General features: G+C 36.0%; 2 protein-coding genes and 3 long non-coding RNA genes across 9 annotated transcripts; 2 read left to right on the plus strand and 3 right to left on the minus strand.

Moving 5' to 3' along the window:
- Window positions 1–535: 535 nt before the first annotated feature.
- Window positions 536–1,272, plus strand: LOC131532504 (uncharacterized). Its single transcript, XR_009268915.1, has 4 exons — window positions 536–570; window positions 701–765; window positions 849–1,047; window positions 1,135–1,272. It is a non-coding gene; the product is annotated as an uncharacterized LOC131532504 (long non-coding RNA).
- Window positions 1,273–2,787: 1,515 nt separating this feature from the next.
- On the minus strand, window positions 2,788–3,559 carry LOC131532680 (uncharacterized). Its single transcript, XR_009268944.1, has 3 exons — window positions 3,418–3,559; window positions 3,132–3,183; window positions 2,788–2,867 (listed from the first exon to the last, which is right to left on the minus strand). It is a non-coding gene; the product is annotated as an uncharacterized LOC131532680 (long non-coding RNA).
- A 686-nt stretch (window positions 3,560–4,245) lies between these two features.
- Window positions 4,246–8,994, minus strand: LOC131531552 (uncharacterized). Its single transcript, XM_058762388.1, has 9 exons — window positions 8,934–8,994; window positions 8,725–8,846; window positions 7,611–7,697; window positions 6,662–6,712; window positions 6,541–6,585; window positions 6,401–6,465; window positions 6,205–6,316; window positions 4,547–4,634; window positions 4,246–4,383 (listed from the first exon to the last, which is right to left on the minus strand). The coding sequence occupies exons 1-9, from the start codon at window positions 8,992–8,994 to the stop codon at window positions 4,343–4,345; spliced, it is 672 nt and encodes a 223-aa protein (XP_058618371.1). The 3' UTR covers window positions 4,246–4,342.
- An 8,565-nt stretch (window positions 8,995–17,559) lies between these two features.
- LOC131531984 (uncharacterized) lies at window positions 17,560–19,857 on the plus strand. Its single transcript, XR_009268826.1, has 6 exons — window positions 17,560–17,613; window positions 18,022–18,114; window positions 18,272–18,366; window positions 18,523–18,656; window positions 18,756–18,835; window positions 19,700–19,857. It is a non-coding gene; the product is annotated as an uncharacterized LOC131531984 (long non-coding RNA).
- Window positions 19,858–20,611: 754 nt separating this feature from the next.
- On the minus strand, window positions 20,612–25,455 carry LOC131531983 (acidic mammalian chitinase-like). Of its 5 annotated transcripts, none has more exons than XM_058763232.1 (12): window positions 25,434–25,455; window positions 24,923–24,992; window positions 24,803–24,829; window positions 24,117–24,321; window positions 23,671–23,727; window positions 23,419–23,584; window positions 22,790–22,914; window positions 22,547–22,670; window positions 22,223–22,405; window positions 22,006–22,122; window positions 21,797–21,929; window positions 20,612–21,123 (listed from the first exon to the last, which is right to left on the minus strand). In XM_058763232.1, exons 2-12 carry the CDS (start codon window positions 24,948–24,950, stop codon window positions 20,855–20,857), a joined length of 1,434 nt encoding a protein of 477 aa, XP_058619215.1. In that variant the 5' UTR covers window positions 24,951–24,992; window positions 25,434–25,455; the 3' UTR covers window positions 20,612–20,854. The 5 variants fall into 5 exon arrangements, with proteins under 5 accessions (XP_058619215.1, XP_058619210.1, XP_058619212.1 ...); XM_058763227.1 differs by lacking the exon at window positions 25,434–25,455 and adding an exon at window positions 25,276–25,421; XM_058763229.1 differs by lacking the exon at window positions 25,434–25,455 and adding an exon at window positions 25,346–25,404.
- Between the last annotated feature and the right edge of the window lie 230 nt (window positions 25,456–25,685).

Raw genomic sequence — 25,685 nt, forward strand, 5'->3', positions numbered from 1 at the left:
TGTGTCGTTAAATGTTAAATAGCTGCGGTGTGGACTCATCCTTGGTGTGAAGAGGCCTTTAAACTGCTTGTAATACCGTCAGCATGTAATCATATTTAAAAGAATTCATATTAGATTGCTATTGAAGAATACAGCTTTTTCTAATTCTGTTTTCTTCTCATTCTGTTACACATACACACACAATTCTGCCTATTTCTCTGCATCTTATTCCTTTACTCCGTCACTCACTTACACATTTTTTTTATACTCTGTTGTAAGGTGTAAACTGAGAGTTTGCATGATGGCCTTTTCTCAGACTCTGAATCTGATGTATACAGATGAACTCAGGAGCCCGCTAGAGTTGCCAGGGAAGTTTACTATTATAACTGCTTAATTTATGATTAAACAACAGTAATAATTAAACATGGGGTCGATGGATATTTTCTTGTTTTACAGCTGAAGACCAAAAATGCAAAGAAAATCAGTCACAGCAAGTCAACAGGCAAACCAGTCCTGATGAATGAGGAATGAACATGGTCGTCTTCTGCCCAAACAGAAAAGAGAAAGCTAGAAAGTTGCAAATTTCCATTGGTATGTCTGTATTCAAGCAATGCAGTTATATGTGGTACAGCATTTGATGTTGATCTCTCAAAAGACTCTTCAAGTCACCAGTTGTCATTTTTCACATACACATCTTACAAAAGTACATCTTTTTTTATAGATCCTAGAATGAGCAAATCAGCTGTGCATCATCTCTGGGATTTAGGCAGGAAATGACTGAATATGGTGAGTACTGACACCTGCACCTGTATTCACCTACACTACTTCTCTGGAGTTATCGTTGACTTGTTTTCTCTCTTTGTTTGAAGGAGGATGAAGCCCGTTGATGAAGATATCAATTCAATGGCCACCAAGTGAAGCACTGCTGCCTGAACCCATCAGATATCTGCTGTGAAGACTGCATTCACGAACAACTCTTCTGTGACAGCGCAGAAGTTACAGCCCATAAAAGAAACAAGATAGTGGTGGAGGGATTCTTTTAGCCCATACCTCCAACAAGAATCAATGGTAAGTCCAGTGCAACAATTATAAATAAAAATACAATATATTTTTTATTGACTTACCACACCCTAAATACATGTTTTGACCCTCCAGGACATCAAGACCGGGACTGTCAGAGACTCCAGCCACCCGAGCCATGGATTGCTCTCACCGTTACCAACAGGCAGATGTTATCGCAGAACCTTCACCAGCAGACTGCAAGACAAGTTCTTTCCACAGACTGAACTGAACTCGTACCAGTAACACCACACACAGCACACCAACCTCTTATGTATTGCACTCTATCACTTACAATGACTGGACTCTGACTCACTATTATTCTGCATCCTGACAATCTGTTTGCACTAATTCATACCGTACTGCACTGCAAAGGTATATGTGTACTGTGATTGTTTTCATTTCATGCTGTCTGTATAGTTTAATATTTACCATATGGTGTTCTCTATCTGTATTGAGTTCCTTATATGTGTGTGTTGCATATATATTCAATATTTGTCATCCATAATGTCATGTTGCAGTTTGCACAAAAGACTTTCACCACCTGTACACTTGCGTTCATGGTATTGTGACAACAAAATGATTTGATTTGAATTGGTTACATGTCTTTTGTTCATCAGTTGTACTGTAGGGTGCTGGTTAACAAATTGCAAACATGGAAGAAGTTTATGATAGGGACATGGACAAGCAAGCAATAGGAAGCAAGGTTATTTTCGTAAAGGAAAACTGAAACTAAGACAAACTATTGGTCAAAAAACATTTTCGTAAACTGAAATAAAATTTAAATTTCTAAATAAATGAAAAACTAAACGAAACTAACAACAGTAACTGAAAAACTAACGAAAATAAAATAATAATTAGCAAAAATAAATAATCGTGTTCGTTATTTAATAAGCTCTCATTCTGTGCCAGCAAATCGGACCTGTGGTTGTTTAGGGAAATAGACGACGCTTCGTGCACGTGAGCTGCGTCCTAAGCGGCTATTTCACAGAGAATGCGTTTTTGCATTTAAAAAACAAGACGCGGGCTATGAAATAGGAAATAACTATAAAATATGAAATGGGAAATAATAATAAAGCACACTTTACAGCGCACGAACGTTTAAAAGCGTGCTTGACGTGAGAGAACAACATGAGTACAACATGTGAGTTATCAGACACAGAATTAAAAGTTTTGGATGAGCTGACTTTAGTGAATAGTCATTTTGTCACGCTTTGCGATTACTATGGTAACGTCCGCCTCTAGTCCATGACACGAGCACCGCCTTGACTGTATAAAACGCATCCAAAATGAGAGAAAGCGATAGCCGCGCTGTGTTTCTGTGTAAAAGGGGCTTTAGAACTGGGATTGATTGCGTTGCTCATCTGAAGCGCGTGCGCGCTGGAGCGGCTCGTCAAAGTAAAGTGCAAACATCATTTAAATCACCATATTGCATTTATTTTTGAGTAGTGAGGTTTCAAAGCATTTTAGATTGTTTCTTCTTATTGTGTACGTTCATAGAGGGAGACGGGACACACAGTAGTGTGCACCGGTGGTTCATATGTGCAAAAAATGCATTGAAAACACAGATGGACAAAAATAAAGTTTACAGAGTTTCAATGACGATTGCAAAGAACAAGCCTGCTTCCCAATGTGCACACTGTCCATGCTAAATTATATGTGATATTAGACATTTTTAACACTATTTAGGGCAGATTAAAAAACAAAAAACAAAAATAAAAAAATTTAATCTCACATTTTGTAGTCATTTTCCAATGTTTATTGATGTGTCAAACTTTTCCAAGATAAACATAGTGCTCAGAACAGCATTCTCTCTCCAGTTTGTGGCACTATGGAAAAAAATGTAAACAAAAAATGCAGTTGATTATAAACATGTATTTGCATAGAGGTAACTAAGAAATATGCAATAGAAAACCCCATTAAAAAAATTGTCTAATATTCACAAATAAAGAGAATTTGTTTACAGAAATCGTAAACAAATAAGATGCCAAATAATATTCAAGGCTCCAATTGAAAATATATTATTTTCTTCCCTTTAACAAACAAATAGGTAAAAAATTAAGAACAATACTTCAATATTTTACAATTATTACCTTTAAAAATATATCTCCTGTCTCCAGTAATCATTGTTTGCTTCTATTGTGACTAAGTGCAAGACAAATTATAGTTAATAACAATTATAATTATAAAAGTCAACCATTTTGAGCAAGAAATATATATATATATATATATATATATATATATATATATATATATATATACATATATGTATATATATATATATATATATACATATATATATATATATATATATATATATATATATATATATATATATATATATGGATATAGTGATTGTGACAGGAGTGCAGTGCTCACAGTAGTTGACTGTAGAGGAGAAATTAATACAAGTAGACCTGTTAAGACTGGAAGTTGGCAGTAAAGGACTGAGAGCAGATGTGCTACATGAGAGAGATGTGGAAGCTTTTGGAAGGGCTGATATTGTGGAGAGCTGATGGAGAAGGACTAAAAATCTGTGAGAAATCCTGCGAGACAGGAAGAAAAATTATTTATCACATGATGAACAATAAAAACATTGACAACAAAAAATAGCAGACAACAACATACTGTAACTGCAGCATGTATAACAGTAAACAGACCATTATTGTTTGTTGGTGTGGATGCTAAAATATTTACCAATATATTTCTTGCTCTTGGTGTGAACAGCTTTAAGTGATCTGATTTGGCCAATTAACTGAAGATCTAATTTGTCACGTGACAAGTTAAACTAGCATTTCCAGACTCTTGCTTTTTAGACAGATGCATTCAATAAAAATCAACATGGAAAGAAAGGCAGACTGTGAGATGTGGACAGATATCATGCACTGTTAGAACGGGAAGAGACTGCGCCAATTTGTAAAGATTAATAAAGAATACAATTAACTTAATATAATCTTTATGATATAAACTCTCTGACTACTTACTATGAGCACAATTTGCATGAAAGTTGAGGCAATGGCCAATGACAGAAGTAGGAGTAAAAGTCGTATAATTTTGTACGAGTACGCGTATGAATTTGCTGACTGTTAAATTGTATGAATTATTACTACTTCGACATGACACTTTGTTGGGGGTTCTTTCTGATGGGGCCGTGGGATAAATGTGATAAGCAAAGTTTAAGAAAAATCAAATACTGTGCAAAATGTATCTGCAACAGTTCAGTCAAGGTGCTCAGACCAACACAGATGTACCATTTGCCTTTGCAGCTTTGGGTCTTCTCCGTAAACGCACAATACGGCCAAAATCAAATCCCAGGACAGGCCTTCCTTTGGTCTTCCCTTTCAGCTGAAACAAAGAGAAATATATACATGTTGAGACAATGTGCAAAATATAATCTGTGACCAAAATATTTGAGAGGAAGGACTGTAAGGAAAGTTATTATTAACACATAAAATAAGGATGCGTTCATTAAAGCAAATCAGTTATAGCTGAATGTGTTCAACATTACTGTGAAGAGTTGAATCATTAAAGGACTTGTTCAGCCTCCTTGGCAGTTTCTTCAAGATCAGCATTGAGTTCCCTGTTAATTCTAGCAGCTTTCGGAAAGAATAGGTAAAAAATATGAGATTTAAAAATGTCACGAAGCACAGAAAGAGAGAGAGAGCAAAAACTATGTGTAAATGAATTATGGATTACAGTTCGGAAAAATAGGAACAAGTGATGGCTTTTACAAGAGATGACTTCTTAAAAGAGCTGCTGTGATCTGACTTAACTGCAAGACAGAAAAAAAATATTGAATTACATTTACTTCAGTACAATTACTGCTTTAACTACAAATACCACAGTAAAACTACGGCTACTGTGGTAAAACCAAGTGTTGTGTTACTGTGCTTTGACTACACATATGCAGTAAAAACATGGTAGAAACTGTGTTACTGTTCTTTAAATGCAAAGAGTAGACAGTAAACACAGTTACTATGGTAAAATCACGAAAAGTGTTGTGGTTACCATACCTACAAATACCACAGTAAAACTACTGTCACGGTGGGAGAAGCATGGTAAATTGGCTACACATGACATGGTAGAGAAACAGTTACTATGGTAAAAATATGGTAAATGTGTGGACTTTTTGCATGGTTACAATTATCACGCAATACTGGGTTGACTGATTTGTAGTGCTTTCATCAGCCACGTGTAAAAGCTGAAGACCCATGTCATGATTTAAACATGATTTAAAACGGTTTTATTTATTTATTTCAAACTGCAACAGGTCTACATCGAAGTTAGCTTCGGCTAATGTCAATGGCAGGTTATCAGCTGTGCTAACTGAGCAGCACTGTTCTACTAACGTTAACTCATTTGAATGCATACGCTTCCATTTTAGCACATGCCATGCAACGCAGAAACACAGGAATAATTAAAATAATGATCTCATTAAAAAGGAAAAGATTGTTTGAATGTATAATGCACAAAGAAAATACAGGTAGGTCTCAAAAAATTAGAATATTGTGGAAAAGTGTGTCAATTTCAGTAATTCAATGTAAAACGTTAAACTCATACATTATATAGATTCATTATACACTAAGTGAAATATTTCTAGCCATTATTTGTGTTAATTTTGATGATTATGGCTTATAGCTAAAGAAAACCCAAAATTCAGTATCTCACAAAATTAGAATCAGTTTTTTATTTTTTATTAATTTGCAAAAACTTCTACAATTCTGTATTTTGCTGTACTGAGTGTAGATTAAGGAGAGAAAAAATGAACATAAATGTCTGTAGGAGATGGCTGCAATGTAACAAAGGGTGAAACATTGAAAGGCGTGTGAATACTTTCCGGATGCACTGTAATAATGTATGTGCACTATTTTTTTAGCCTGTGTGCACTAAATGTAACCTGTCCCAAATGTCTTTTTATATACCTTAAGTGTAACACCACTTGACCCATGGTGAAACGTTGTTTTGTCTCACTATACACAGTGTATATGGTTGAAATGACAATAAAACCCACTTGACTTGAACTGTTGTATAAATCTATATAATGTATGAATTTCAAGTTTTACACTGAATTACTGAATTAAACTTTTCCACAATATTCTAATTTTTTGAGACCTACCTGTATAGAATGCATACATGAAAATGGTTGTCTGGTTAGTTTGGCCATACCTTGACTATTTGGGGTCGAGGAATCCTATAAATAGGTGGTAGGGTGCCTGCCATCAGCTGTTCTGCCTCCTCTGTCCAGAAGGCAAAGCGCTGTCCGAAGTGCTGCCCATGCCTTTTCAAAAGTCAGAGTATGGTACTTTTAATATAGCATAATTGTAAAGCAGATCAATGTTTTACTGCTTGAAATTTGTCCTACCTTGCGATTGAGAATTTCTCCAGAATCTGGAGACACCACCACTTCTGAATAGATGTTATGTCAGCCTGTAATATTGGAGTCTTGCATTGTTTGTTTTTTTAACATTCTTGGATACATACATTCCGTGAATTACAACTTACATCCAAAAAGTGAAACTGGGCACCAGTACAGATGCAGAGGGCGTACTGTTAAAGAGAAAGATAATGATTACAGAGATGTAGGACAAATGTGAAAAACTGAGTAGAAATTGTATAAGTTTACCATAAGCATGAAGATCCCACAGCTCTGTCCATCTGACTGAACTGGAAATGGCTGAAAAGTAATACACAGTTACTCAGATGTGATGTTGACAACCATTGCAGTATATAGTACATAGTATCCGCTGAGCAAAATGAAATGCCAAAATTACATAGTAAGCAAAGTTACATCAAAATCTTTGCCAGTCTTCTCCACCCACAGTCCATTAGCCACTGCTCCTGCAAGTTGTCTTGACAAAAAAATTATTCAAAACTGAATCCATAGAACAATGTCTTTGCCCAACCCCGAAGCCATAGAACAAGGCTTTTACTCAAATCTGAAGCCAAAGAACAAGGCTTTGCCTGAACAGGATATCAGTCCATTTCACTCGGTTTGATCTGTATTTGTTAAGGCTGTTACACAGTGTCATCAGATTGAAGATTTTCAGAGTGCTGTTCAGGCTTAACTGGATGAAAGAACTGTAGAAAAGGCACCTATCATGTATTAACTTTAATTCCCATAGTAGCATGTAACTACATGCACTGTCTGTTCTGTGTGTTAGCCTTAAGCTATCACAGGTCAAACCTTGCTAATGTCCTCTGCTTATGTGTTTCAAACCTAAATATGGTTCGGTATTCCTCATCTCCAAACCCATTTGGACTTAATGAGTCCAGAAAAATAGCCTCCTTCTTAGCAACTAATAATACCTGTGGAGATCATACACCATTAATGCCAGCTATAGGGGCACCACCAACTGGTTTAAAAAATAGAGGAAACACTAAAAAGATGTAACTGTACACAAAGCATGTAGTGGCTTGCTGTTTGTGACCCCCTAGACCATGCTGGCAAAATGACAATATCTTTTGATTCCACATTGTCCTATGAAAAAAAAACAAATGTTCAGATCTCCTTGGACATATCTTCACTTAAAGAGGTGTATCTGCTGGACTTGTCAACACTTTATGCAACTTACTGGCAAACTAGGTTCCCTTAGTTTCCATGTAGGGATGTCATATAGGTCAGCAATGTGGACATCCATTCCCTGAATAAAATTGTATGTCTGCATTTCATATACATATATCTCACAAAAGTGAGTACACCCCTCACATTTTTGCAAATATTCTGTTATATCTATTCATGGGACAGCACTATAGAAATGAAACTTTGATGCATCTTAAGGTAGTCAGTGTATAGTTTGTTTTGCAGTATAGATGTATTGTCCTCTGAAAATAACTCAACATACAGCCATTAACTTCTAAACAGCTGGCAACAAAAGTGAGTACACCTCACAGCGAACATGTCCTAATTGTGCCCAAACTGTCAATATTTTGTGTGACTACCATTATTATGTGCTGCCTTAACCCCTACGGACTTGAAATTCATCAGAGCTGCACAGGTTTCTACAGGAATCCTCTCCCACTCCTTCATGATGACATCACAGAGCTGGTGGATGTTACACTCCTTGCTCTCCTCCACCTTCCGCTTTTGTTGCCAGTTGTTTAGACATTAATGGCTGAATGTTGAGTTATTTTCAGAGGACAATACATCTATACTGTTATACAAGCTGTACACTGACTACCTTAAGATTCATCACAGTTTCATTTCTATAGTGTTGTCCCATGAAAAGATATAACAGAATATTTGGAAAAATGTGAGGGGTGTGCTCACTTTTGTGAGATACTGTAACGCAAATTTATGTGCAAGTCATCGAGGTAAATACAAATACATACATGTCACCTGGCTGCCTCCTCTACCAGCCTGAAGCACGCATTCCCAATCTGAAAGCACAGAATGTTTTGCATAATTGCAATAAAGGCATTAGAACCATCCAAACTCTTTACGGCAATATCCACTTACATTGCTCTTCACCTCCTCATCTAGCCCCAGGCTCCAAAAGTCCTCCCTTTGAAGACACACTGGACCATCCAGAACAAAAAATTATTTTGCTGGACGTGCTCTGTCCAGCACATAGGTCAGCTAGAAATAACAAAAAATATCCTTGTTAGGAATGAGCAATCATGCATTTATTGTTTGAAGCACACCAACAAGCTGTGCATGTGAACTATCCAGTTTAGTTTGGCACTCACCAGTTGTTCTTGCTGAGGACCCAACCTCTTGGACCACAGTGGACCATTATTGGCATACTGGTGGTCCACCAGTCTAATGTCTTCTGTATCGTTTTGGCTGCCCTCAGATGCATGGCTATGGTCTACACAACAGGAAAGTAAATACTAATCGTCATTGTCAAGTGTCATGTTTATATTTGCTATGTCACCAAGTAGGATTATTACAATACCTTGTGGCCGAAAGTAGGGCCTCAGTTGCGAAACATTGACTTTCTGTATTTTCCCTGACATAGCCACACTTGCCACACCCTTCTCTGTCAGGGATGTGAGGGTGAATGGCCCTTGGTGGAGATCCTGTGAACAATTTCCCTTTTTCACCTTCTTTTTGGGCTCCCCAATTAGGACCTCGTCCCCTGCCTTGACTGAGCACTGGCGAACCCCTTTCCTTTTCTTTGCCTCAAAAGCCTTTTTTGTTTCCCCTGCGCCTTTTCAATGTTTATCCGTACCTTAAAGATAAGAATATATTAATTACTATGCGAACATTCTTATTCAAATTGACCATGCCATCCACACAACTCTGAACAAACCGTTTCATTGAGGGCCTTGACTCCAGCTAGTTTTAGCTCCAGCTCCTCCTCTGGGTCAGCCAATTCAAAGGCGGCGTCTGTCTCACAGGCATTTAATGCCTGTGGTAGACGGGGGTGCCTATTGTACATTAAAAAGTACGGGCTGTACTTGGTGGATCTCTAATTTGAAACAAAAGGTTTTGTTAGATTGCATTGAACCACAAAATAAAACTCTTAAAACATGTATGTGATATACGTTATCTAGTCATTTTGAATAATAACCTGTTTTGCAGTGTTTATTCCATAAACTATGGCCTGCAGGTGGATGTCCCAATCATCCTGGTGCTGATTAACATATTTTCTGAGAGTCCTCTTCACATTTTGATTAGTTCTCTCATCCTTCAACATAGGAAGGAATTACTACATGCAATTTAGTATACATTGGCTAAAGTTGACTTTACTGTTTTGCGGGATGTCATGATGGCACACTTACTTGGCCGTTTGACTGGGGATGGTATGCACTTGTGATGGCATGCTTGATGTTCAGCGCTGCAAATATGTGTGCATTAAGCTGTACCTAATTCAGACACACATGGTTATTTTCAATATTTATTGGTCTCAGAAATGACCAATGACCACTTAAAACAGCGTGAATTGCGATGATGTCATATGGCCTGTGTGAAGGGAGAGGGTAATCAGGACACATACCTCGTTAACAAATGCACGGCCCCTGTCAGTGATGTTTTTCCGGACCATACCAAATGTGTACAGCTTTGACACAAGTGCCTCAGCCACCTCAGTGCTGGAGGCACACTTCAAAGGCTCAGCGATAACCCACTTGGTGAACAGGTCTGTCACCGTGAGGACGTATTGATGGTCTTTCACAGTTTTTTTCAGTGGACCAATGAGGTCCATACCGACCACCTCCCACGGCTCTTTCACCTGTGGAGATATGTAATATTACCACATCACCTTATACATAACTTGTTGCTTCAAGTGGTACACCAAGGTAAGCTCTACCTTAATAGGGCGAAGGGCAGGAGACACAGTCTTTATGGAGTCATTCTTTTGGCATCTGTGACAGCTTTTGACCTGATGGATACATTTATTATTTAGACCAAATAATTAACTGAGGTCAAACAAAGCCAATAAATCAATTCATTGCCTGAGAGCCATAGTGTTAAATTCCATGAGAGTTCCAAAAAAGTACCCAATCTGCCACATCTGCCTTTATGCTGTCCCAGTACCCCACGACAACCCTGTCCATGGTCACCCTCACGCCCCCATGGTTTCCTGTGCCACGGTTGTTGTGGCACTCCTCCAGGACAGCCCGCCTCTGCTCCTCAGACAGCACAACCAGCCTCATGAATTGTGCACTGGGGCCGGTGTAGAATAATTTACTTTCTGTGATAGACAAACAATGTTTGTTAAGTAATGATTTTGCTGCTTTGTTTGGTATTACAATACAGCACTTATGTGCACATGTGTCTTTGTTCAGGGATCAGAGGTGTAAAATACTTGAGCAATTTTACTTGATTACTTTACTTAAGTATTATTTTGGGGGGATTTTTACTTTATTCAAGTACAATTTAAACTGACTACTTGTACTTTTACTTGATTACATTTCTGAAGAAAAAACTGTACTTTTTACTCCTTACAATTTTATTTCAACTTAAAAAGTACATTATATTTTTATTTTATCTTATGCACATTAAATATGGTAAACGGAATCTCAAACATGTGTTCTTGACATGAGAACCAATGGTCATTGTTTTCACGCATCAAACACAGTTCTGCTTCAGTTATGACTTTCATCAGGTAAATGTCTGGTTTCAAAAGTTCACCATCAAATCTGAGGAAGCATGTTGAGGTAGAAAAGTTGTGTTTCTCCCAAAAAGTGTATTCATTATTCTTCGTTTTGATAGAGCCATTAGCTGTGTATATTGACTGAATGCACAAGACTGAGTGCAAATAAAATCAGTGATGAAAATTTAAATATAAATATAGCTGCAAGCAGCGATGGCGGGCCCAAGCCGTCAGCGCAACCGCCACGCCGGTGGCATCAGGAAAACTGTGCCCAGCGGGCACATGCATTACAGTAACCTTCTGGCAGTCTGGTTTTGAGGGATACAGCAATGAAAGGGTTAATCAAAACTATCAAGACATTGAGACACACACACACAGACACATACACATACACACAACATCATATAAAATTTTGTTAACACTTTCAATAAGGTTTCAGTTATTAAAATGAACTATATTAATTAATATGAACAATAATTATATAGATTTTATTAATGTTAGTCTCTCTCTATTCTCTCTTTCTCTCACACACAAACTCACACATAAAGAACAATGTAAATCTTTTGTAACACTTTTAAATAGGTTTTTATTTTTTAACATTATATAAGTTAATATTAAGTTAGCATGAACAATAATTTTATAGCATTTATGAATCTTGGTTAATGACATGTTCAAAATTGACTACTACATTATTAATTAAAATTTCTGTTTAATGTACATCAGTTACTGTACCATGAACTAACAGAAAGATTGTTTTACTAACACAAAAATATAGTAAAACATATATTGTTCATACTTAGTTTGTTAGTTTTGAATTAACTAATGTTAAAAACTATTTTATTGAACTATACTAGTTAACATGAATGATAAATATATAACATTATTAAAATGTAAAGTGTATCTTAACATTAGTTTATGTTCTGTGAATTAACATAAAATGTATATTTTTGTTAGTATTAACTAACATTAAATAAGATTAATAAATGATTTAAAAATATAATGTTCCTTTTTAGTTCATGTTAATTAATGTAATAACTTATGTTAACCAAAGAGACCTTAATGCAAATTGTTACCAATACTTTTTATATTCTATAACTATTAAAAATTTTTTACAAATAAATAAATAAAAAAATAAATAAAAAACCACATACATATATGTGTGTATATATATATATGTGTGTGTGTGTGTGTGTGTGTGTGTGTGTGTGTGTGTAAAAGAATACTGACAGTACAGAACATTTCAGCTGATTCTATGCATTATTTTTCATTCTGATACACAGACAGGCAGCTCATGAAAAATAAGGTCATGCCTCCATATTGTGATCATCCTTGGTATTACACTCTCCACCTTTAAACCAATTTCAGTTATAGTTTTAATTGTTTTGTGGCCCCTGAGCATGATACATTTTTGAAACTAAGCATGTTTCCTCAGAATGACTTGTTATATTTATGTAAAAAGTTTTGAAGTGTTTGGAAACTGCACTTTAAAGATATAAGAAAATTACTGCTATTTGTTTTACTATTACTTTAATAAATCACCATTACCACACCGTTCGAGATATCCTAAATCCGTCCGCAATTTAAAATCTTCAGTATATTGGCATCATGTTTACAAAGTTTGGTGTGAACTACTTGTTTCTGCTTGGAGGAGTATGAATTTATTTCCAGCCTGTTTTCTCAAAAAACAAATATTCAAATGAAAATTGTTTTGTGGCCCCTGAGCATGATACATTTTTGAAACTAAGCATGTTTCCTCAGAATGATTTGTTATATTTATGTAAAAAGTTTTGAAGTGTTTGGAAACTGCACTTTAAAGATATAAGAAAATTACTGCTATTTGTTTTACTGTTACTTTAATAAATCACCATTACCACACCGTTCGAGAGATCCTAAACCCGTCCGCAATTTAAAATCTTCAGTATATTGGCATGATGTTGACAAAGTTTGGTGTGAACTACTTGTTTCTGCTTGGAGGAGTATGAATTTATTTACAGCCTGTTTTCTTCAAAAACAAACATTCAAATAAAAATAGCTGACTTCCTGTTGGTCGTAGCTAATGACTGTAAATTAGAAAGTTGTCCGGCTTAATAAAAACAATTTATGTACCGAGTTTGGTGTCTGTAGCTTAAACTAACCCCCCACTTTTGACAAAAGGTGGCGCTATAGAGTGCCTCTTCCACGCCCATTTATGAGCTTTTTCCGGTGTCTAACTATCATTAATACGGATATGTGTATTGAGTTTCATGGAATTCTAAGCATGTTATCTGCCTCAAAATCAGTTTTACATCGGCCGTGTTTTGTCATTATTCTGATGAAGTTTGAAGCAAATCGGGTAAAAATAAGATGCTGAATTCAAAGCATTTTTAAATTGACACATTTCCTGTTGCCAGTTGGTGGCGCTATAACTTTTACTCATAATAGTCACATCTATTCGATCGGCATCATACAACGAACAAAACCCTGAAGTTTGATCAAAATCAGACAATGTATGTGGATGTTATTAGACATTTCGTGTCTCTCATTTTTCGCCATAATTCATCGCCTGGCCACGGGCAAACCGTTTGAGATATCAAAAATCCCTCCGCAATTTAGCATCCCCAATCATGTTCACCGAGTTTGGTGGCAATCGTATGGAAGTCCTCAGAGGAGTATATCAAATTCCAGAGCGTGCGCTTTTCAAACAGCCCTATATAGCCTACTTCCTGTTGTTCCTATGACTTAGAGAGCGAAAATTGGTCGGCTCAATGAGATCTATATGTGTACCGAGTTTCATATGAATACGTGCAAGTATGTGTGAGCTACACATCAAGTTTTCAGACTGTGTTCCAGGGGGCGATGTAGAGCCCCTGTGCCACGCCCGGGTCCCAGCCTGGGCGGCGTCCTAATGACCGCAGATTAGAGGTCTGCAAGCCCGTCGGGTCCCGACGGAGCCCGACACGCTGAGTCCATTCCGGCCGGGCTCGGGCCATTTTTTTTTTTTTTTTACAGATCGGGCTCGGGTCGGACTCGGGCTCATTTAGCGTCTCTCCTTTTATTGTGCCCATATACGCGCAGAGCACACATGGCTACTGTATTAAATACTGATTATATTATAAATATTATACATCGCCTAAGCAATAGGCAACGCATATATGTGCACATTAGCATACAAGTGACCATGCAGAGCATCAGGGAGAAGTTGGAGCGTGGAGTTACAAAAAGTTCCCAATGCTTCGGGAAAAGCTGCATTTTTGATCAGCCATGCATTTGATGATGATCCTGACTGCCATCTCCTCACCGGATGCGCCTTTAGAGAGCGTTGTTTTCGATTCGAATTATTTAGTTTTAAAGTAGTAATTCAAAGCTTTCTATAGATACTATATTTATCAAGTCAGTGAGGCAAGTATATGCTGTGTTTCGGTTTTTCAGAAGCGCACCGCTTGCTCAAAACCGAAACTGCTTTTTTTTCTTCTTTATTTTATAAAAGCATGTTTTGTTGATATTGTGAGTGCACACAAATAAAAGTAGACCCTTTACAGTTCCGAACAACGTAGCCTTTTACTCTTACCTTTATGAGCAAACATGACAGCGTATTTCGAAATGTTTCCAAAGCAAGTGATCGCTCTGGCGCGTCCAGTAAAGCGCGCTTCAGCTTCCATTCTCTGCACAAACTACTGGATATGCATCAGTGCACATTTATCTAGGTCAAGCGTTTAAACTAACATTGTGGAGCTGTTTTATAATTATAAATTTAATTTTAGAGAAATTGTGATGATTTGAGAAAGCTAAATTTATCAAACATAGGCTATGATCAACTCGCTGTCTGCCGCTGGCCGCTTGGTCGTTACTTTAAAAAACAAAAACTTACATTTAACGAATAAAAAAAATGCTCCAAACGTTTTTCTAAATTAACTTAATAAAATAACGAAACGAAATACAATCACTTAGCCATTTCATACAAAACTGAACTATTTTAATAGCTGAAACAGTAGTAGATAAGCTGTTTTGGGAGAAGGGGGAAAAAAGACGGGCTCGGGTCGGACTCGGGCCGAGAATTCTGATGAACTGTCGGACATGGGCCGGGCTAGGGCCTGAGCGTCTCGGGCCAGGGCCGGGCTAGGGCCTAAATTTTAGGCCCGTGCAGGGCTCTACCGCAGATTCCAATGTGTGTGCAAATTTTCAAGAGTTTTTGAGCATGTTAAGTCCCCCAAAAAGCCCCGGATATTCTAAAAAAAAATTAAATAAAAATAATAATCCTGAAGGAAACAACAGGGCCCTGCGCCATTCTGGCTTGGACCCTAATTAATATTTTTTTAATTAAATGTTACAAATCTTTAAAAAAGTGTTTAAATGAACATTGTATGTTTACTTAATTGTAATTCATGTTGTGATGTTCTTACCAGGTAGTGGATAAGTTGTTTTAATAATATGTCATTATATGACGCATTGAGTAGGAATTTGGACTCTCAATTAATATTTTTGAATCTTAATAATTACATGATTTGCTCATTAATTCATATAATTAGTCGCAAATAATTATGTAGCAATATTTGCTGAGAAAATGCCCAAATAAAAATGCCTATCTGGAATACGTTTCTAACCTCTGCATCACATTGTTATTAAGTGATAGTTCACCCAAAAATTCATTCCAAATTCATGTCGTCCCAGATGTTCATGACTTTCTTTCTTCAGATGAATACAAGCAAAGATTTTTAGTCCGTGTAATGCAAGGGGACAGGACCACTTCAGAAACCACACAAAGTGAACACGATGGTCAAGTTTAAAATATTAGTATTTGTAATTACATATGCCTACCGTTTCACTTAAGACACTGATTCATTAACAGGGGTTGTATGAGTTACTGTCATATTCACTTTGTGTAGTTTTTGAAGTGTCATTTTTGGAAGTCCCATACTTGTCTTATTATACGAAGAGAGATGATTTAGTTTAGATGATTTAGATCTTAGTTTGTGTCCATCTGATAAATAAAAGATATATATATATGGGATGGCGTGAGGGTGGAAAGGATGGAGTTTCCTTTTAATTCCTTTCCCTGCAATTTTGTGTGTGTTTGTGTTTCGCTGTGCTGCATTTTAATTGTTATCGCTGCACTAGATATATGTTTGACCTGTGCCACTGCATTTTGTTTTGTTTTCTCCCTTTAACCAAACTTCTGTATGTCTGTCAGAAAAAAAAAAAAGTACTTCTACTTTTTTAATGCTTGAGTACAATTTAAAGTTGTACTTTTTTACTTTTACTCAAGTATGTTTTTGGCCAGATACTTGTACTTTTAATTGAGTAAAATTTTCACTGAGTATTTTTACTTTCACTTGAGTAAAATTTTTACACCTCTGCAGGAGAGGTTATTATTATTTTCATTGCCAACCCGCCACCAGTGCTGCTTCTGCATTGGTCTCCCAGGGTCCACTAAAGCATTGTGCAAATTACAGTGTATTTCTATGTTTTTAATATTGAAATTGAATTGAACCAATGATGATTCTGAAAAAGGTGCCAGGACTCTACTGTTGCCATAGAAAGGAAGGAACACAAATTTCATGTGCATGTCTTTGGCAGGCAGTGCTGGGTAATGTGGATTACGTAATAAGATTCCAAAGATTAAGTGCTTATAATTAGATTATATTACATTTTAAAATACTCTACTTTTTATTGATTGCATATTATTCACACAATAGCAACAAATCATTCATAATTTATGAATGATTCTTGTTTTTCATCTTTTAAATTTTCCTTCCTAAAACAGCCTACCGCTTATATAGATTCAGAAAGTCTTCTACCTACCTACATTGCATCAATTAACTAAATTGTTAACATTAATGTTTATTTGAATTATCACTCCTTATTTATGTAGTATCATGTCTTTGGAAGACTTTTGTCTTTCAAAGTAATTAAAATGCATAAATTAATGTTATTTCTTATTTACATAAGATATTTTTTTGTCAGATGAACCTCTTTCACTTGATATATTTACTTGAATTTAAGGTGATAAATTAATAAGTAATGCATTTGCATGCTCACTGTTCTCTGACGTTGGTTAATGGTCACATGACTTGCAAAGAAAGAAAATATTTCATCTTTTTGAGTAAATGTTTTATTTTGATTGTTGTTCATTTAAAATGATTTTAATTTGATATTTTTATGATTAAACGAATTATTAGCTTTTAATTAACCTCACAAACCCCCTGCAGTATCTTCATGAACTTCATGTTGTTAAAAACAATGAATGGAATATATTTTCTTTCTCTTTCTATTTTAAATCAGTATGATACAAGATTATCTTATTTAGATCAATGTAATAAACGAGTTAGCACAAAATTAATCTAAAAGTAATCTAAAACCATCATTCTAGAGGGGTATTTCACCAAAAAATTTAGTGTCGTCTAACATATTTTAAATCACTTATATCAGTTTTCATATTAAGTTTACATTTCTTAACATTTAGAATAATCTTGTAAATTCCACAACTTTGTCGGAGTGCTAACATTATTTCTGTTTAGTGTGGCAGACCACCGACAGAGCCAGAGGCAGCTTGCAAATTGAGGTAAGACTAGTTAATGCTGATTAGCAATTATTGCAAAATTTACACGATAATTTCTGTGCTTCATGTCATGTTCTGTTTACTTATGTGAACCGCAAACGTTAACTTAGGCGCGAATCTTTTATAAACAGTTTCGGATAATGTTAGTCAAGCTACATGTCGCAGTTCCACTCTTGTCCAAAGTACAGTACAGAGAACGATCATGCAATTCAGTGTTTTGCTGAACTATATTTTTTGGACGCGTATGAAAAGAACCGTTCCAACACCAGAGATGTGTCTGAAGCGCGCGTTTGTTTATATTACATTATAAGGTTATATGGTTTGAGAGATGACAAATGGAGCTTCTAACTGTAGCTGCTTGCTGGACTTTATTTAAAATTGACGACTATTTGCGTTTTTCTTGACCAACAGCTGTCCTCATGCTGGTGAAAATTCAGTATCAATGAGTGAAGAAATTTGTGGAACTGCTTAACGATTGTGCATTCCAAGTTTTTCTCAATGAAGGTAAGTGCTATTGCTTAGAAATTAACTAATTAAAACCAGTCGTATAGCAACCAAGCTAAGTTTGTCTATTTGCTTTTAAATCACTGAGATTTTACTTAAATATAAAAATAAATAAATGAGGTCTGTATTCATGTTATTGTTAAAATTACTTTTTCAGTTAAAAGACAGACACCGATGTGGAAGAGGACGCAAATTGAAGGCATCTGCATTTAAGATGTCCAGAAGAAATTGTTTCTGCTGGCATACCTGAAGGTAAATATATTAATACTTAAATATATAAACACTTCACACTCTCACACATTCTTTGAAGGTGTCCATAATATGATAGTGTAAAAGGTTTATCTGTAGCCCTGTATGAATTAAGCCTTGACAGACATGAATCGTGGAATTGTTTTGCTTTTCTCTTAGTCACCCACAGGATCCTCAACCCTCAGCACAAGTACTCATTCTCTCACTCTCTTCAGCTGACCATGAGACAGAGCAGTGCAAAATCAATAGGCATCGGCTAGCAAAAGCTTTAGCATAGATGCTAAGGCAAACGGGTATGCATGCATGTTTTTCTTAACATTTGATTTGTATGTAATTCCCTTCAATCATTTTACTTGTCTTAAGTTGTCACTTGTATTGTCATGTTTAATCAGATTGTCCAAGACACCCTGGAAAAACAATACAGTGATGAGGATGAAAACTAAGATGAGACAGACTTGTGCACTTCCATAAGGTAAAATTCACAATACTGTTGCAAAGTTTTTTTGTTTTTATTAAAGGGTTAATTTGCTGAAATAAAAATGGGCATGCACTCACCCTCATGTCATTCCTGACACTTAAGACTTTTGTTCATCTTCAAAACACGAATGTAAATATTTTAATGAAATCTGAGATTTATGTCCCTTCATTGACAGTCTACGCAAATACCACTATGATGGTTCAGAAAGTTCATAAAAAGATTGTAAAACTAATCCATATGAACTGAGTAATTTATTCTATATTTTCTGAAGAGACTCGATCGCTTTGTATGATGAACATGTTGAATGTAGGCTTTTTATTCACACACAAACATTTATCAACACAAACATCAGATATGGTAAATGGAAGCTCAAGCATGAGAAGCAGTGAGGTTCATTCTCTGTTATGCAGTATTGTTTGAGCTTTCACAGGAACTGTTTGTTTGTTTGCTGATCACTGTTTGAATAAAAGTCTAATTTCAATCTGTTCATCATATAAGTCAACCATGTCTCGTCAGAAAATTTGGACTAAACTGCTCACTTCCCATAGATTAATTTTACAATCTCTTTATGAACTTTTTGAAGCATCAAAGTGGTCAATGTGTGGTCTCAATGGATGGACAAAAATCTGTTTTCACTAAAGTATATTCACTTGTGTATCAAAGATGAACAAAAGACTTGCGGGTGTGGAACAACATGAGGGTGAATAAATTGTCAGAATTTTCATTTTCGGTGAACTAACCCTTTAAATTACATTTCATCATCAAAAGTTACTAGTTTATGCATCGTTGCACATAGTAATTATCTTTTTCCAGTCTCTTTTCTTTGTTTAAACTAACTTTAGTTTTTGCTGTTTACAGTCCTGCACCAGTATTGAAGCCCATCTCAGTCAGAGGGAGGACCACCAGCCATACCTACTGCTATTGAGAAGGATCAGAGGCAGGATCACCTTATTCTATGTGGTTGGACAAGCTTCTCATCTATACCGAAGGAACCAGCTCCTTGAGTACTATTGAACTTTTAAGTCCGCTATGTTTTCAACCTGTTGTAGGAGTAGGTCATTTTCAATGTCTTTATCTTCCTTCTACACTCTACAACATTGATGTTGGTCATACCAGTGAGTTGCCAAGAGTAAAGAAATTGCATGCAAAGCATTGACAAACTTTTGACAGAGCATCATGTATTTTAATTACAAAGATATTTTAAGTTGAGAGTACTTCTAACAGCCAGCATATTGAAGTTCTACGGGTCTTTTGACCTTCAGATTTCACATGGGTGATATGATGTTTGTTTTAAGTGTTCTTTTAACTTTTTGAAAATAAAGGTTCAAACTGATTCAACGTGTTGGGTCTTATTGAATATACACTATGTATTTGTAGTTGAACTGAATGCCAAGTGTGAATTTAACACTTTCAAATTTGCTTTGTAGGCATTATGATAATGAATGGATGGTAAATGAGTGATAGTTTTCTAGATTTCATTATGGGCCAATAGATTAATTAAATATTGTGTTAGACTGAAGTGATTTATGACTGATTATGTCTGGCTCTGTATATCACCTGCATCTCAAAGCTGTTGCTGAACACAAAGGTGGTGTTATTGGTTGCTTAAATGTCACTTTGAATTTAAATATTTTCCATTAATTTTGAAATTTCCAGGTGCATACTTTTTCATTCCAAGTTTACGAACAGTTTTTTTTGTTTAAAAATGAATAATGTCAAGGTTACCAAAGCAGTTCCACTTTAAAAGGTAAAAATGAGTGCATTGGAAAATTAGTGCTTAGGTTAGTTTTAATCAGGTAAGTTAGACTGGGCTTCCTTTTTAAGACACAACAAAATGTAGCATATTATTTTATGAAAGTAGGTTTATATCATAGCTGTCTGTTAAAAAAAAGAAAAGAAAACGTAAAAGTTAAAGTGTGAAATTACGCCATTACTGACACAAAACAGTATTGCAAAAAACTGCCAAAGTTCTATACATTTCCCTGGCAGGAGTGGAACAGTGACAACATGAGGTTAATTCTTAGGCCAGTCACAGCACAAGCAGGCAGGATTGAAGACGGTCCCAACAGAACAAGGAATTACAAAGGTCCTGCCATTAGAACACTGAATGAAGGTTTTAGGGTCATCTGGGTTCACGTATAACCCGTCCATTTTGGCAACACAGAACTCTGAGGGAGCTGTCGGGACAACACGAGGTCTTGTGGCATGAGACACAGCAGTGGATGCTGTTGTTGTGGTCTTTCCAGGCTCATGTGTTGTACTTGGAGAGACAGGTGGGAAATCTGGAGGAAGTATGAATTTGATATTTTATCTTAGTTCTCCAGTTATTTCATTTATTATCTAGCTTATTACACAACTTTCTGGAACACTTTTTTTTTTTTCGTTTTTTTTAGAAGATAACGCAGAGGTAATTAACCATTATGAACAAATTTCAAGTCAAATAAATATTTTACATGCATGTATTCATTTAAGGAGAGTAGCTGTGCAATACTCATAATTATTGTACAGTCAGTAAATGTCGCAAAAAACTGACAGGGTGACACAGATCTGACTGTAACTTCTTTAACTTTTTATAATTTAAAAAAGTACTTAAAAAGGCAATCACACTATTAATTATGATGATTTATCATATGTATGGAAGCTCGTTTTTGCATCATAAGAAATAAATCATGCATTGGTAAACCATAATTATGGCAAAAGTCATAATAGGACAAAATGAGATACAAAGTTATGAGATAAGCAGTTGAAATGGTCTCATTAGGAGATCATAATTGTGAATCTCAGTTTCTACTTTGTCTCATAATTATTTAGTATCTCATCATTTCAAATTCTTGACTCATAATTATGAAGTAGTTTTTTTTATAGACTTGTCACAATCATGACAATTATAATTTGCCAGAGCGTGATTTTTTTCTTCTGTGGTAAAAACGGACTTGATTAAGATATGAGTTGTACCTATATTTAGAAGTGTACGGAGATGTCCAATGAGAGGGTATTTTCCCTGCTTACAGAAGTGTCCTGTAAAGTCATCAAGATCCAGAGCCCAGACGAAAGCTCCTCCAAACTTGTTCTCCTTTAGGTAGTTCACCTGAAGCAGAACAGATTTGGAACATGAGAGCTGCATTACAGTTTATCTATTTTCCAAACCTTTGTGACATATTTACCTTAGTCTCAAAGCTTTCCTTGTTATCGAATCCCACCCATTCATGTCCTTTTGTTGCATAAGGAACTTTCTGATCATCAATCCATTTCACAGAGGTTCCTTCAAGAAAAGTACAGACCTGATGGGAGAATATGGGTTCATAACTCTTCTGATTTTATTTTGCACAATCAGATAACAAGCTGTAATGTAAGTGCATGCGTTTAGGCTGAAGGCAAGACCTCATAATAGGACCAGAATCCGGCCTCTCTGGTGTATTTTCCAGCTGATCCAGGACCACTGGCTGGAGCTCCAGCTCCATCGGCTGCAGACGACAGGTGAAATGTTCTTCCATATGTTGCAAAGCCCATCCTCAGCTTCTCCACAGGAGCGCCCTGATCTCTCCAGTATCTCATTGCAAAATCCTGCATTATCATGACCAATCACTTACTTCCTGTTGCATGTTTCCAGCTTCTTGTTATTTGCAATGACTCATAGTATCACCCACAATCATTTATATGATATACATGAAGTTAAGAATACAGTAGGATAGAAGGCCTTCTTACAGTATTGAAGTAGATGTTGTCTCCTGTGTCTCTAGAGCCACGGTACAGAGGACTGTTGTGCCCGGTGACACTTTCCCATGAGCCGTGGAAGTCATAGGTCATCACATTAATGAAGTCCAAATACCTGCATTACCAGAAGACACAAGATCAGACTCAAGACATTCAAACAAATAATGAGGCTGACTGTGTGGGTCTTGGCCAGACAACATATTCATTGATTTAAAAACTCTTCAGAAGGCATACTTGGCGATTTCTGCAATTTCATAACCAGCATCAATGGTTCCTTTCCCAGCAGCCACTGCAGCAGTGAGCATGAGTCTGGGGCGTCCAGTGGCAGCACTCTCTGCCTCGAAAGCTTCCAAGAGCTCCTGTTACAGTCAAAGTAAATTATAATGGAAATATTAAAAAACTATTTTGAACCTGGGATTCAAAATCTAATATAAACCTGGAAGTAAACCAAGTTTTGGATTTTGAGAAGTGTTACATAAATGTTATGAGGTAAAACGAATGAGACGCATTTCATATTTTGGACTATTTCTAGGTCCCTAATCAATTTATTAAATTTGTCGCATTGATCACGACTCTTTTTACAGACGGTCAGATGTTTTTCTTTCACTGAAGCTCAAGATGCTCAGCCCCCTTGAGGTTTAAAACAAACTTGTGGAGGTCTTATAACTTTTGGAGTTCAAATACTTACAAAAAAGCATTTTCACCAGTCGGCTTGTGTGCATGCATACTCAATCATTCTCCGATTATCTATTATCTTTATTGTTTTTTTACTTAAGCATTCAACCATGTTATCTCATCATGTAAACAGCATAATTTGACTTACACTACAGTATTGTGTAAAAAATCTGTAAATACTGCAGTACCTTACAGAGCAGAGTGAACCTTTGCTTGTCTTCTGGAGGACTTCCACGGGAACCCGGATACTCCCAGTCCAGATCCAGACCATCAAAACCATGTCTCCTCAGAAATGTGATGGAGGACTGAATAAACGTCCGCCTGTTTGCTGATGTGGACACCACAATACTAAACCTGACGAGAAGTTCCATGAAGATGAAATAAACACTTATGTTCAACACACATCCTTCAAAATTCAGTGTTTTGAGCAGGATTCTTACTGTTCTGTGCCAAAGTTCCATCCTCCGACAGCCAAGAGAGTTTTCAAGCTGGGATTTCTGTCAAGTCAAATATTTGTATTATTATTCTCTGTAATGTCTCTGACAAATTATCACTACACTCTTAAAAATAAAAGGTTCCAAAAGAGGGTTTTCACAACGATGCCATAGAAGAACCAGTTTTGGTTCCCCAAAGAACCTTTCAGTGAACGGTTCTTAAAAGAACGTTTTTTCTTAGTATGAAGAACATTTTCTATCTAAATAACCTTTTTTTTCACTGTAAAGAACCTTTTGTGGAATGAAAAGGTTCCATGGATGGTAAAGGTTCTTTGTGGAACCATTGATGCCAATAAAGAACTTCTACTTTTAAGAGTGTATTCAAAACTACATAATGCATTCTATTCAATTACAAAATGCAAATCACAAACAAAACAGCACATAGCACATACTTTTCCTTTAGTCCATTGAAAGATTTGTAGAGAGTTTCATCATTCCATTCAAAAGTGGTCAACTCATTTGCCTTATTAATAATGGAAAAAGCATAAATTAAATGAGTGCACAGATGTGGATCCACATTTTCTGGCATGAACTTGCCAACATCAGGTCTGTACTGAGACCAGTTTGTGAAGTAGCATGCAAGCTGGGAGGCCCCTCCTGAAATGCAAGATACATACACACTGATTGAATACATACAAAAAAAAATAAAAAATAGATTAATTGAATTTACGTAATTTTAAAGGTAAGTAGTTGCAAACAATTTATTTTAGCCACATTTAAAAAAATAAATACAATTTAAAATATAAAAAAAAAAGTTGAAAGTCAACTAAATTTATTTAAATGTAGTTAAAATAAATTGATTGCAACCACTTACCTTAATTTTTTTTAGTAAATTTATAATATAACATAGTAATATAATATACAGTTGTTAATTACAATAAATATTAGAAATATTATTAAAAGCAATTATATATATATATATATATATATATATATATAAAATTTTTATTTTTTTTATTTCCATGACCCTACGTAAGAAAAGCGGTTTGCAGAATGGATAAATTATTATTAGAAGTAGTATATAGTGATTTTTGAATCTAGTATTTAGGAACGAAACACCAAATTAAAAGAAAATTACCAAAGTGACACAATGCCAGGGAAAAGCCTGAAACAAGATAAAAAGAAATGTTAACATATAAAAGACTCCAAGGCCATCAAGCTCTTAAAAATTCGTTCTGTAAGATCAACAATCACTTACCAGCTAGGAAAATTAATTTGGTCCTCATAATGCGATGGTTGTATCAGTCAAGAAACTCTGTCTGCTACTGCTGTATGAAAGACAGAAGTTACTGTTTATATAACCCCCAACACAGAACTCCTTGCATAATACCAATGATTAACCAAAAACAACACCACCTTAATTTCCCTAAAATAGCTGTTCCCTGTCATCTGCCCTGGATGTTAACATACAATACATTACACTATAACAAGGTTTTGTACATTATGATTATAGCGTTTGCTCCATTGTTTAAACTTCAGTTATCGAGTTCAGCGAATCAAATGTCATTTCAAAGATACAGGACCTCTCAAAACATATTAAGTTATACTGACCCAAAACTACATCTACTGCAAAGAATACACGTTAATCAAAAAAGTAGATTACTTAGATCCTTAGATTTACATTTATCCAAAGCAACTAGACGCAGCGTTTCTCAAATCCAGGCCCTCCGCTCTGCATATTTTAGCACGTCTCTCATTAGTTAACACACCTGATTCAGATAATCAGCTCGTTAGAAGAGAGCTCCGTACATGAACTGTGTTCCAATTGACATGCTCCCTACACAGTGTTCGTTGCTCCCTACTCCCTGAGCAGGGAAATCCATTGACATTCTTCGGAACATTCATTACATTTTTGCGCAACGCCACTGCCTGCAGCGTCCTCACAAACCGACCAAACGTACTACAGAAGTGTGACATAAACGCGTCCACTTCGCAGGGCACTTAAGTTCGAATAGAACTGG

The sequence above is a fragment of the Onychostoma macrolepis genome, chromosome 23 (genome assembly GCF_012432095.1).
Source record: "Onychostoma macrolepis isolate SWU-2019 chromosome 23, ASM1243209v1, whole genome shotgun sequence".
NCBI lineage: Eukaryota > Metazoa > Chordata > Actinopteri > Cypriniformes > Cyprinidae > Onychostoma > Onychostoma macrolepis.